Here is a 13,849-nt window from a genome sequence, read left to right as displayed (position 1 = left end):
ACATAAGCATCACAGATGCATATCAGTAAAGTAATGCTTTTTAAACTATTATTATTATTCATTAAAAACAATTTTTTACTGAAGGTAGATCTTGTTATAAAGATTAATCCCTTTATTATAACTAATTCCCATTCAGCTTTCATGAATGCCAAATATGCAAGGCATCGTTAAATATTCATTAATTAAGGAAATTATCTGCTTTATGATTTACACATAGTTGAAAATATTAGTTATAAGAGATAATAAAAATTGGTGAACTATACAAAGGCACTTCTTCAAAAATTATTCAAACACTGATTTCATGCTAAAATGTCAAATGAGTAATGCTTTATACTATGGTAAACTAGAAAAATACTTGGCAATCTCTTAAATAATATAAAAGTATATAAAAAGATTGGTAGTACAAACATTTTTTTGGTAATTTTCAAGTATTTTCGCTTTTGGCACTTGTATTGCTTACCTATTTCAATCCTAAATTTATTAATATATTCTTACAGATTTACAGTTTCAATATTATTGAAAGACTTATAATTTAAGTGAATAAAATGTGAAGTGAATCTAAATTGAGTTATTCTTTTTAAGTCATTTTGAATTTTATTACATATATCTTTAAAAAGATATATGCATATGTTTAAGATTCACATAAAAAAAATGCAAATTCCACAGTGTAAGAATATCACCTTCAGGTCAATACTGTTAGATATCAGATTTAAATCAATTTAAATAAATTACAAATTATCATGATCAATTTTGGATAAATACCATTAATGAATTCTCTTTTAAAGCAAATAAAACTATTTGCAAAATGAAAACTCTTTAAAGGCACACTGAAAGACATACAACATTTTAAATTAGGACTAATTCAGACTAAGTGAAACTGTAGGTTTTGTATTAAGATGGTGATTTTAATAGAGAAAATGTGCATTCTCTTCTCTTCTTTCAAAACATGAGGAAATAAATTGCAATCTTTTACAAAAGGCTATATCTATATCAGTTCTCCCTGCAATTGGCTAGAGGATTAAAGATTAGACCCATATCATAATGGAAGTAAAATTGCTAATGACCTACCTGTAAATATATATATCTGCAAAGTAAATTTGAAAAACAAACAAATAAGTACAGTATTTAAACTGCTAGAAAGAGTCAAGTTAATAAAACATTGAACCATTACAAAGAGTCAAGTTAACCAAAGGTTACAAAAATAACTTTCTCATAAGAATGCATTTACACAAAATATTGACTTACCATTGAGGATATACTGAGAATAAAGACTCTTCTGCTTTTCATTGAGAATATTGAGATAATAAGTGGCTCGATCACGCACTTCATCATCGGTATCCAAGAGGCTGCGCTGAAGTAGGACGGTTACATTGGGAAGCAAATCTTCACAGTGGGCTCCAAACTTAGCCAATGAACTCACAGCAGCTGCAAAATGAAAACAAAATCAGAAAATATAAATATTTCCTAAATTAAAAAATTAAGAAGAGAATCTACTAACAGAGATAAAGAATATTAGAAAAATAGATAGTTTGAAGAAAATTAACTCTGATTTATGAAAGTAGTCGAAAAGTATTTTAGCCAGATTAATAGCAAGAGGGTTAAAGTTGAGTTAATTAATCACAATATTGTCCCACTTTCATGTTCTGATCTTCTAACAGTTTAAAAGTATTTTTTTTATTAGTCCCCTCTTTTTTCCTATGTTCCTGTATTATATATGTCTTTCATTTTTTCTATGTTGCAATAAATTCTCTTCCATCTTTATTAAATCATAACTGTTTATATTATACTAAACACATTGAGAAGAAGGGTAATGAAGAAAAATGAATTTATAATCAGACACTTCATGAACATTATCTGTAAAAAAGATGATCAAAATAATTTTGGCAGCCTTTAAAAACTTTGAAAGGTAAGCAGAAGACATTCATGTTATAAAAATAGTAGTTACTAAAAAACTACAAAAATTTCACAAAAGTTTAACCTGTCATACATTTATAGCATAAGATGTAATTCAAAGACAACACAATGAAAAGTAACCAAATTAAAAGAATATAGTTCAAAAAATTTAAATCCCTTTCTTTTAAGTAGTGGCAAGAAGAATTTCAAAAGCAGAACAGTAGCAACAATTTACATTTTTATTTCAAGTAAATATTAAGAACGAGAAAGGAGATAATTTGTAATCTTCTGCATGTGGTATAATCTATCCAGTTTTCCCATATTTGCAATTGACAAATATTACAATTTCTTCTTAAACATATTTTGTCCCAAATACCTATACCTATATAAGCAAAGGCCCATACAACACTACCTTACCATTTAAATCACTATTCCTTCAATAAAAAGTGCAACAGTCATATTATTTCCAACAGATAAATTAAGACAATTATAGAATACTACATTATAATTTTTTAGGTCCAGAGCATGTGATGTTCTTACTTTTTCAGATTTGCACAATAATATATGATCACAAAAAATTTTAGATGGCAAGTTAATTATCAAAAACAAAATCATTTGAGTTCACTAAAAATACAGGATCAATGAGAAATTTGTTGAACAAAAGAGGAGGGAGTGATGAAATGGACATTTAAAAACATTCTCCATTTAGATATATTGAGGAAATAACTCTGTTTACAGTCAAATTTTAAGGCATTAATGCTGATACTAAGAGTTGATTTAGATAAAATAACAACATAATTATGGCTTAATCTTCAAAGAGTATGAAACGACTGTCGCCTTTCATAATGATTAATTTAAATTCATATTTCTTTGTAAAATTTTCTTTAAAAACATGAAATAAAAATAATCACCTTACAAAATTTTGCTCACTTATGATAAAATGCTGCTCAAATGATAACCTATCTTATTTAAATGCTTACTACACACAAATGAAAATTAATATTTTCAAATAAAAACTATTTACATGACAAAAGAAAGAAAACTAATAAAAAATAAATCAAAATGGTTAAGAAAATATTCTGCCATACCTGCTCGAACAGGTGCATTTTCCAAGATTAATCTATTATAAATATATCTGATATATTTGCAGGGCTGAGATGTTTTGGGACCTTCTTTACCCAATAAATATAACACCTTTACTCCCAAAGATGTATGCTCACAGTCTTCAATAAATTCACATAAATGGGCTAATCCTATAAAAGAATACAATATAACAGTTAATAAAGCATTTTATAAATTTAACAGTACATTGGCATAAGTAATATCACACTTATTTTATATATCTAAAAAAAATAATAGATTTAAATAAACAAAATATTCCTAAAAAATATAAAATTTATATAACAAAAACTTTAATACTTAGTAGTGTAAAATTTTTATATTTAGAAGGACAAGATGTATTCCATAAAAAGAAATTTTGATTAAATTTGCTAGAGCTATAAAAATAATCGAATTACATGACAATTATAAGCTATATTTTTCAAGAAATTTTTCCACAACAAAAGCATGCAAAAAATCAAACTGTATGTTAAATCTAAACTGTAAATAGTAATAATAAATAAATCATTTTATGGAATAATGTTAATCACAATGCAGTAAGAAAACATTTTTTAAAATATATAATTTTTTGAATTAGAATATATTTTAGTTAAAAATTTAGAATACTTAGATTTAATAAAATAAACATACAAATTAAAAAATCTACTAAAATGTAAAAAGAGGTTTTTGAAATATTGCTAATAGGCTTGTAGTATACACACTTGCAGCATTACAGTAATTATAAAAAATATCTGCATTAAAAATTATTTCCAAATTATTATTTTCTTTTTTAGAATTTGCAATTAGAAATTACCTGCTTCCTTTCCATCTGGACTATCTTCAATAACATTGATAATTGTATCAACAATAGCTTTTTTGTATTCAAAGCCACCTTCATCTCTTAAAATGCCAGACAAAAAGTTCATCATGACATTGTGTTTACGAGGGAATTTTTGACACAAGGACCTAGCATTAAAAAAAGGAAAAATATTTTATATAAATTATCCAAAGCAACAAACAACAATGAGAAAATGTGATACAATGTTAATAATTATTAATTAAGGAATTATTAGATCAACTATTTCCAGAAACATTTTGTATCTTAATGACTGGTCGATGATAATCAGGATCACATTGTACTTAAGAATGTTGAGACATTGACTTTAAATTTACATATTAACAAGCATATGTACACTTAATAATCATTATTGATAATAAAGATGAATGTGTGAGTGTATCTGAGTTAACACACTGCAGGTCAAGATATTTGCTATAAAAATTTACTATTTGTTTGACACAACATAGGCAGACTCTTGTAATATAGCTCCATAAAGCAGCAGTCTGATCAAGAGCAATCAAACTTAGTATACATATAATTAGCAGGAAAAATATGCATTTTAGAGTGATATTTTTGAAATTTCACTTAGCAATTGAGTAAAATTTCGGTGTTTTCCTAATACAAATTTTAAAAATAGCATAAAAAAATTTTTACATCATAAAATTAAATAAAATTAACTTTTTAATGATACAATTTTCTATTTTTAAACAATTTCTAAAAAATACTTTAAGCACATTTCATAATATATTTCATTATGATGGTCAAGAAGATGAAGAATTGCTTTATTTTCTCACGATGAACAGGTTTCAATATATGATATACTTTTAACACAATTTTCGAAATTTTGTTGTACGAATAATTAAAGTTTAACTTCAAAACCAAGCAATGGTGAAATTCTTTTAAGTGCACCCATTTTTAAAAACTGTTGCTGTTTTCAGCAATATAATTCAGAGCCTAAAAATGAGTATACAGAAAATTAACAAAATGCATAGCACAATGATCAGAATGATGCAAGGCTTCTCAAATAACATAAGCCATTTGTCTATAAAAATATGAAGGTCAAAAATATTTTCTAAGGAAGCCATTAAAACAGTTATACAAAATATTTAAATGAAATTTTTAGCAATTATTTATCCCAAAGATCCAACTAGTTGTAAAAAGTGACTAGTATATTATAAATAGTAATAAGGAAAGAGATTTTTAAAATACAAGGTGTTTACATTTAACATTATAAAAAAATATAATTTAAAAACAAGAAATTCCGAAACAAATTATTGCAAAAAATTAATAAAAGCTTAATAATATGAAATAAGGCACGGGCAATAAAGTTGAATTTTAAAAGATTCTGAATTATCTCAAAATTCAGCAAAGACAATTTATCCTATTTAAAAAGAAAAACAATGCAAAGTTATTAAATTTATACCTGATGGATTGTACAACAACTATTTTAAACTCATCTGAAATTTCAGACATGAAGGATGTGATCTGCTTCATCAATCGATCAACACTACTCTCACTCCCAGTTTTGAGAAGAGTGGTAATGGCTAAAGTAGCAATATTACGGTTTGAGTCAGTGATGAGATTCTCAAGGTCAATATTGCAGGCAGTTACAGCAGCAGGATGAGTCATTGCCACCTGTAAAAAAAGTTTGTAAAAATAAATAAATAAAAGAAAAACTTCAAGAATAACCAGTTCTGAAATGAGGAATTACAACAATCAAAAATCAATATTTTTTTTTAATATACAATTTGTTTCTGATAACTATTCATTGCTTAATCTTTACATATAATAATGTTTCATTCTCTTGAAACTAATGAGGAAACCCTCATTTTCAACAGCATAAAAGCATTTGCCAAATAATGTACTTGAAATATGTAAGGTATCCAAAAGGTATGTTTACTTATAAAAAATATTAAAAATAAATTAATAAAGAACAAGCACTTTATTTGTTTTCACTTTAAGAATTATCGTGCATGTTGTTTCACAATTCCTTAAAATTAAATCACTCATTAACTATAAAGTCCATTTAGTATAAATTTTAAACTACATACAATCAAAATCCATATTCAAGGTCAATGCATAAGTCAAATTATAGTAATCTCTGAAACTGGCTACTCTAGACAGATTTTAAAAAGACCTCAGTGGAAATCCTAAATTCAATATGAAATACTCAATATTCAATATGATTATTCAATATGATATATTCAATTAAATATTCAATATGAAATTCCAAATACAACAAATGATAGGAGAAGTGAATTTCTCAATATGTTAAAAAAATAGTTATAAATTCTAAATTGAGTTCAGAATACCATAAATACATAGCTTTATTTATTTATAATTTTTTTTATATAATATAAAAATATTTTTTGGAAGTCTCATTTTCTAAATATATAAAAAATGCTAGAAATTACAATAAAAGATAAAGACTTTTCTAATAAATAAAAAAAATATTTTAACTACATTAATAATGTAATACTAAGTAACAGAAATAGCCGTATTTAGCTTTCTTTAAGGAAGAATTAAACAAAAAGTTTATCTGAAGTCTTAAACAATTATATAAGTAGTTTAAAAGTAAATTCAATAATGATTTATTGTACTTTTTTTTTTTTAATCTTTTAGGGATTAAATATATTATAATCAGTAAAATAAAGGTACCTGAATTCATAAACTATCTGTCAGAAATGAAAATACTTAGAAAATTTGGCATATGAAATTATAACCCTGTTTGAAAGTATCTATTAGAGTAAGCAATTATTTTCAATTAAGAAAGGAAATACATCTCTTGTAGGATACATAACTGCTTCAGTCAGTTCTGAAAATAATAACTGCAGACAAGATATTCCCTTAAGTAAGAAAGATGGGAATAGAAAAGATTTGGCAAATATCAGGAAGAAAACAGACTATACCAATCATCTAGTACTTTTATTTTAAAAATAGATTTTCAAAATAAAACTTTCATTTCTAAAAATATTCCTGGTGAAGCATATGCATTAATACTTTATTTATTTAGTCTGTAGCAGCATTTAAGCCTGCTTTGGTTCCAGAAACATTCATGGAACTAAAATTTTAAGAAAATAATGAAAGGCAATTTTTTAATATAAAATAACTAAAGTTTAATTAATTATAATACAATATTTTACTTGTATCTTTTTAGTATTTTTAAGATGCACTGACTACCTCTCACCTTATTAAGTGTTTTGACTGCAGCAAATCTCAGTGTAGGCTTTGGTGAGGCACAGAACAATTGTAATACGGATACAGCGGGAGCCAGCTCCCTTGGAGTGGTGGATTTCATATTCACAATAGCATGGGCAGCTTCATAAATGACCATTTCACTTTTATGTCGTAGGCAACTCTCAATGAAATCAAAATGAGAACTTTCGAGGCTGTGAGAAGGAAGGAAAAATAAAAGTAGCTATAAAAAATAGCATTTCAATATTGTTAGTGAAAGGAGATAAATGTATATATGCTGTGGAATACAATACTATCAAATTTCTTAGACTATTACACAAAAATTTAAAGATAATTTTCCTTTCATAAATTTATACATAATATCAGTATTACCGAGTATGTTCTTTTAACTGCTAAAAGGCAGTTCTATGTAATTAATCATAGACTCGAATAAAATAGCTTTACTATTTATTAAGTAGCAAACTAGTGATAAATTCTTATGAACTTGCATTTTTCTACGATAAAGAATGCAAGAGGAGGAATGCCACTGAGACAGATACTCCATCCAGTATCCAAATAATTATACGGTTAGTAACTATCATTAAACTAATGAATTTTCATCCTTATTTCAATGGATTATAATTGAAATCCTCATTTACAACTGTATATATCATTATAGATATTTAAGTTTAAAAGTTAATATACAGAATATAAAAGATCTTTTTCTAACACTGTTCATCACAAATTTGGCAACCAACAAAAAAGAATCACTTCCATGTGGGCAAACTTTCTAATAACTATTAAAAAATGTCGTAAGCATTTAAAATGACATTAAAAGATGGAATGTATAAAGATGGAACAACGAATCATAATTATTCTACAACATCGGAACAATTCAATAATTATATTAATAAAATTTTAAGCATTATTACCCAGCATCATCATCTTCAATCAATTTACTTGCAATTCGAATCTAAAAAAAAAAGAAAAGAAATTACAATTATTAGGCACTCATATTAAGCAACTAATTTCAGAAAAACCTTAAAAAACGGAAGATATTTTTAAAATAAAAATTCCTATAACTTACTAATAAACAAACAGCATAAGATGACTTGAGTGATGGTCTAGTATATTTGGTTAGAAGTTTGGATATGGCCAATTTGTCATTTTTACGAATCTGATACAGTAATCCCAAAGCATGATACTGAAAATAAAAAGGGGGGAAAATGATGAAACTATTTGTTTATGTCACAGTAAAATCTGTATTAACATTTTCAAATATTGATTAAATTTTTTTAATAATTAATATATAATTTCCAGTAATAAATAATTTTTTAAAGATCTCATTAAAGCGTATATTCTCAAACTTAAAATTTTTAATCTCGAATTTGTTCTAAAAAAGTGATTTATCATCATACTATCAATTAAAAATTAATACATTCTCTGTGAAGTGTTTATAACAATAAAAGGGATTTTACATTCATATTATGCTCACTAATGAAACTCTAACAATAAAACAAATATGCTACATATGTTTATGAACATGGAATAATAAGAAAAGCAAATATTTATTATTCAGGGGATGAATGCAATACTTGAGATTGATTCACTACAATGGTCTCGATGGCAGATTCTATCTTCATTCATTTCAAACATTTCAGGAACAAAATGTCCTATTTATAATTATTAGCAAGGCTGAATGATCAGTTTTGCACTGAAAACCTTAATTTTGTAAATGTATCAATATTCACCTCACATTTGTGCTTTAATGAATAATAAAATTTGAATAACTATAGTTTCTATTTTTGCATTTTAAAAGTACAATTTTATGCTTATAATTATATTTTCTTCATTCACGAGAAATATTTATATTATGATGGAAATTTAGAAAAATATTTTAATAATAAAGTTAATTGTGTTTAGGTTCAATTAAAAGAACATGGATAATATAAATTCATGTTACATAATCATAAAATATTTTTGTTATATTATATTGGACAATAAAATTGCAGTAATTTCTAAGAAAAAAAAAAAGCATCATATCTGAAGAAGTTTACCTGGACCATAACATTATCAGCATTAACTGCTTCTTGAGCTTCATTGACCCATCGTTTCACAACATCTGGACATTCCTTCATAAAATGCTAAAAAAAAAAAAAAAAAAAAAAAAAAAAAATCTGAAGAAAAATAGAAAAAATGCATAATCACTATAAATCACATATTATGCAATGAATATCAACTTACCAGAGATGATACAAGGGCAGCGCTAGATACTGAACTATTTTTATCAACAATAGCCTGCTTCATGTAACGCTCAATAGCTTGTAGCATGCCACCCTAAATGCAATTTAAAACAAATATAAGCCTAAAATATTCTCTTACAGTTTCAATAAAGTCAGTTATTAACACAGTTTTATATTGGCCTTTTTAAAATCAAACTACAGATAATTATACTTATTTTGGCAATTTAATTTTAACTAAAATTTAAAATAAAGAAATGATAGCTCACATCAGTAATTTTGCAGAGTGCTCGAATAGCTGCTGGTCGATATTGTTCTTCCTGCAAATATTATGGAGACTGCATTAATTTAATTATTATAATACTAATATAAGTTGAAAATAAAAGATTTTAATAATTACACAAAATAAAATTTAAACAGCTTTCAAGATAATTATAAGATAAAAAAAAATATAATAATCCATACCTTCCCAGTCATATCTTTAGTAAGACTAAAAAAACAAAACAAAAACAATGTTAATATTTTTTTAAAAATCAAACATTTTACAAGTAGTTTTGTAAAAACAAAATAATATTCAAGAACTATTTTGCCAAGTTGGCTTTCTATTATTCATTACCAATAAATGCAAGAATGGTTAATTTGAAATGCTGACAAATTCATATTACAACAGATATTTAAATTTATAAAACGGACATTAATAGAAGGTTACAAAAAAGGAAGAAATGAAATATCTAATAGTGAATCAAAAAGGTAAAGTAGATTCCTTATGTCCAAAAATTTAGCCATTTTGACTTTATTTCTGCATGGTTAAAATTTTAAAATAAAAGTATTTTTTTTTTAAATGATATTCCATGTAAAAATGGAACTTATTTATTAAACAGGGATTGAAATCTAATCTCCAGGATGTATATGCTATTACAGCTGAAAAGGTTAAGGAGAAAAAATTTCACCCTTTTTGCCATTTTGATTTCATAAGGATTGGAATTATGAGAAATAGAAAATGATGCAATGAATGAGATCTTCCAAACAAAATGACATGCATACTTTTATATTGTAAGTAAATAACAAATTTATAGCATACTAAGAGCATTAAAATTAGAGGTTGAATAATCAGACTATAGCTCCTAACTTCCCAGTTGTCACAAAATTTGAGATAAGATAATATTTTGCCCAATTTACATTATATGGTTATCTTCAAACATAACAGAATCGTAAACAGAAATTTTAAGCTTCGACTATTTTCACATTTTTAAGGTAAATAGTTCATTTATAAATATTAATTAAGATATTCATTTTCTCTCCAACATATCACTTGCCAATTCATCTCTATTAATAATAAAAATAAATATATGTATGTCTGTGCATCACTATTCTACAGACCAAACTTTCTGACTTACAGCTACCAAATTTGGTTCATAGGTTCCTAACAGGATAGAAGAGTATAGCTCAGATAATTTTTGAAATTTCTGTTAGAATTTTAAATAATTTAAAACTAAGCTGCATTTTGACATTTACTGTGATAAAAATAATGCACAAAAATAAATTTTTCTTAATTTCAAAATATATATATTAAAAAAAAAAAACTTTTTAATCATATCACTTTAAGAGTGATGCACTATTTTTTTTTTTTTTAATATTCACAATTTTTAAAAATATTTGCTTATTTTCAATTTAATGTTTGCTGAATTTAATATTTTAATTTCAATATATTGCATTACTAATTTGAAATTGAAACCATTTTGACTATCTGACTAAATATTTAATTTTCTTCCATAGTTCACTACTTGAAGGATTCTGCTTAAATCTGTGTAGTTTATAAAATGAATAAAAAAGTGAAATTACAATACTACACAATTTTTTTGGATGAATTGCACATTTATGTTTTTAATAGCACTATGATGTTACGGAACCTACCTAATTGTATTACAGGGAAACAACTTTAACACTTATGCTGAAAACTGAATAAGCTAATTGGTATCAGTATCAATAAAACTAATTGCAATTAAATTAATTTACAAAAAAAATTGCTTATTTTACAAAAGAAATTTGTATAAAGATGTCAGTTTATTTAAAAAGCCTAGAACAGGTTTATCAATCTTTTAAAGTTTTGCACCAATTAAGTAAGAATAAAAACATAGATACATCACAAAATAATCTTCTGATTGAGAATCAATGCATTTTTGATAAAGTGTTTATAATAAAAGGATAAAATGTTTTAAATTTATATTTTAACTTATAAAAATTATTAATTAATATTTATAAATACAAATTTTACATGATAAAATATAACCACAGCCAGCCAAAACAATAGATAATATTACATAATACAATATATTCAGATTTGTTTTATTAGTCCTATTTCATGTGCTAAAAGGAAAGGAATTAAACATTTTATCTTTGTTGAAAATATATTTATATTCTTATCCCCTCCCCTCCCAAAAAAATAAATAAATAAAATGATTGGAATTTATTTTTTAATGTAATTTCTGCCACATTAAATGTTTCAAAACTGATCTCTTTCTTGGATTGAAATGTCACCAAAGAAAGAAAGAAAGAAAAAAAAAGTTGCATACGAAACCATTTTGATACCACCCCAAGCATTAATTTGAAGAAACAACAACAAAATTGCATACTATTAAAACAACATTAAAAGTTCAATTTAAAAGAGCAACAAAAATACATATTTATATGTATTTATATAGTAATATTAAGATTGTGTTAAATGATGAGTTTATATAAAAAGTAAACAATGTAACAAATTGGCTTGGTTATTTTTCAGATAAACAAGAAAATTTGTTTTTTCAAAGAAAATTCTTATCAATTTAAATATTAAACTTTAAATAAAAAAAGGAAAACTTTTCATTCAATATATTATTTTATCAATTTAAATATTAAACTTGAAATAAAAAAAGGAAAATTTTTTCATTCAATATATTAGAAGCGGATATTTACATTAAAGACTTTTATTCATTATAAAATTTCATAATTTTTAAAAAATGCACTCATTTAATGCATGTCAATTTTTTTCCTTTGTTTTTGCTAAGCACATAAAAATTAAGCTAAAATATACTAAATAAAATCAAATCTTATATCTATGGATATTTAAAAAAAAAAAAAAATGGAAAGAAATTTTCCTAGTTGTAATTCTTTATACAAGTATTTAATATTATTATAACATCAGTGTTTTTTCAAAATGTGTATTCTAAAAGATAAAAGGGATAATAAAGCATATGAATGTTTAATAATTCAAAGCATATTTGATAGACTATTTGCATGTTATGTTTTATTATTAATTTTCTACAAAATCATAAAATGAATTTTTGGATCTAGATTTATTGCACAAAGCATTGTATAGAACTGTGGATTCTTTATAAAAGAAATTAATACGTTTCATATCAAAACATTCTTAAAATATCCAATTTTTTCCAAACGAAATTTTTACAAATTATTACAGATATAAAAGAACTAGTACAGAAATCAAATGAATAAAACATGAACAAATACAATCTTATTAATATACTGGAGTGAAGTTTTACTGTACAAAATTATAAAACATTGGAATATGAGATAATACCTGCTGGTTACAATAATAACATCCTCAGCAACTGAAGCCAATTCTTTAATACATAGATAAACTAAGCGACGGATAATTGGATCATTTGATTGAAAAAGCTTTGTCATAGCAAAGAATGCTTCTGTTGCTTCTACAGTGCCTAACTGCTCTCCCTATATGTCGGGGAAAAATCATAAATGTGATAAGTAACATAAAAATATTTTCAGTTAATACAGATACATCAAAAACTAAATTCAAAAATATAAACAAATACAAGATAACACAAATGAGCATTTTCTTCAGATATATATTTGAAGTATTATGTATGAAACTAAATTATCCAGAAAAATTCAACAGAACTATTCTTCCATTCTAAAATATACACAATAACAAAACATAACATAATTAAAAGCCATATATTTTTGACAAGATTTTCTTATTACATTAAAAAATTTAAATCTGATGCATTTATAACAGTTTTTAGCAAAACAGTGCCAAAAGAAATAAAATTTTAAGGCAATTTAAAATCATTTGAAAATTTTTTTAATTCTTGACAGGAAAGTTATTTTTCATTTTTACAGACTGAATATTTTTAAAATTATAGGCTATTTGCATTTATTTGATATAGTAAAACTACTTAAGTTACTTGTTTAATTTGAACCATATATGGAATATCAGCAATGTTTTAAAACTTCTTATACATAATATATAGCATCTTAATGCATAATTTTGAATTTAAAAAAATAAGTTGAAAAATGCAATATACAATAAAGAAAATGCAACATGAAGTTTTTTTAAGGGATTAAAACAAACCTGATTCAGAAGGTAGATGATCTTGGTCAGGATGGTTGCACATTTTCTTGGATTTAAAGGCGTTTCATTAAAAGTTCTAGCCTGGAAGAAAAATATATATATCTTTTAGAGAGATGCATGAAAGCAAATAATTCAAACCATTTATTAGAAAGTAGTAAATCACACAAATCATTTCTCACAGAAGTATCTACCAACTTAAGGGGGAAAAAACTTTTAAACACAGATAAAATTCAAATGAAT

General features: G+C 25.0%; 1 protein-coding gene across 1 annotated transcript in view; it reads right to left on the bottom strand.

Annotated features, from left to right (window-relative positions):
• LOC129957646 (coatomer subunit gamma-2-like) overlaps positions 1–13,849 on the bottom strand; it is a 28,361-nt gene that overhangs the window by 9,284 nt on the left and 5,228 nt on the right. Inside the window, exons 3-15 of the mRNA XM_056070082.1 lie at positions 13,610–13,690; positions 12,818–12,969; positions 9,709–9,733; positions 9,513–9,563; positions 9,248–9,340; positions 9,061–9,147; positions 8,091–8,207; positions 7,936–7,976; positions 7,017–7,218; positions 5,253–5,464; positions 3,806–3,957; positions 2,982–3,146; positions 1,246–1,425 (exon numbers count right to left, since the gene is read on the bottom strand). Of these exons, the coding sequence (XP_055926057.1) occupies positions 1,246–1,425; positions 2,982–3,146; positions 3,806–3,957; positions 5,253–5,464; positions 7,017–7,218; positions 7,936–7,976; positions 8,091–8,207; positions 9,061–9,147; positions 9,248–9,340; positions 9,513–9,563; positions 9,709–9,733; positions 12,818–12,969; positions 13,610–13,690 (1,558 nt within the window). The remainder of the gene's footprint in view (positions 1–1,245; positions 1,426–2,981; positions 3,147–3,805; positions 3,958–5,252; positions 5,465–7,016; positions 7,219–7,935; positions 7,977–8,090; positions 8,208–9,060; positions 9,148–9,247; positions 9,341–9,512; positions 9,564–9,708; positions 9,734–12,817; positions 12,970–13,609; positions 13,691–13,849) is intronic.

Source organism: Argiope bruennichi, chromosome 11 (assembly GCF_947563725.1).
Source record: "Argiope bruennichi chromosome 11, qqArgBrue1.1, whole genome shotgun sequence".
NCBI lineage: Eukaryota > Metazoa > Arthropoda > Arachnida > Araneae > Araneidae > Argiope > Argiope bruennichi.
The sequence above is the reverse complement of the archived record's forward strand: the minus strand, read 5'-3'. Positions and strand labels throughout refer to the sequence as shown.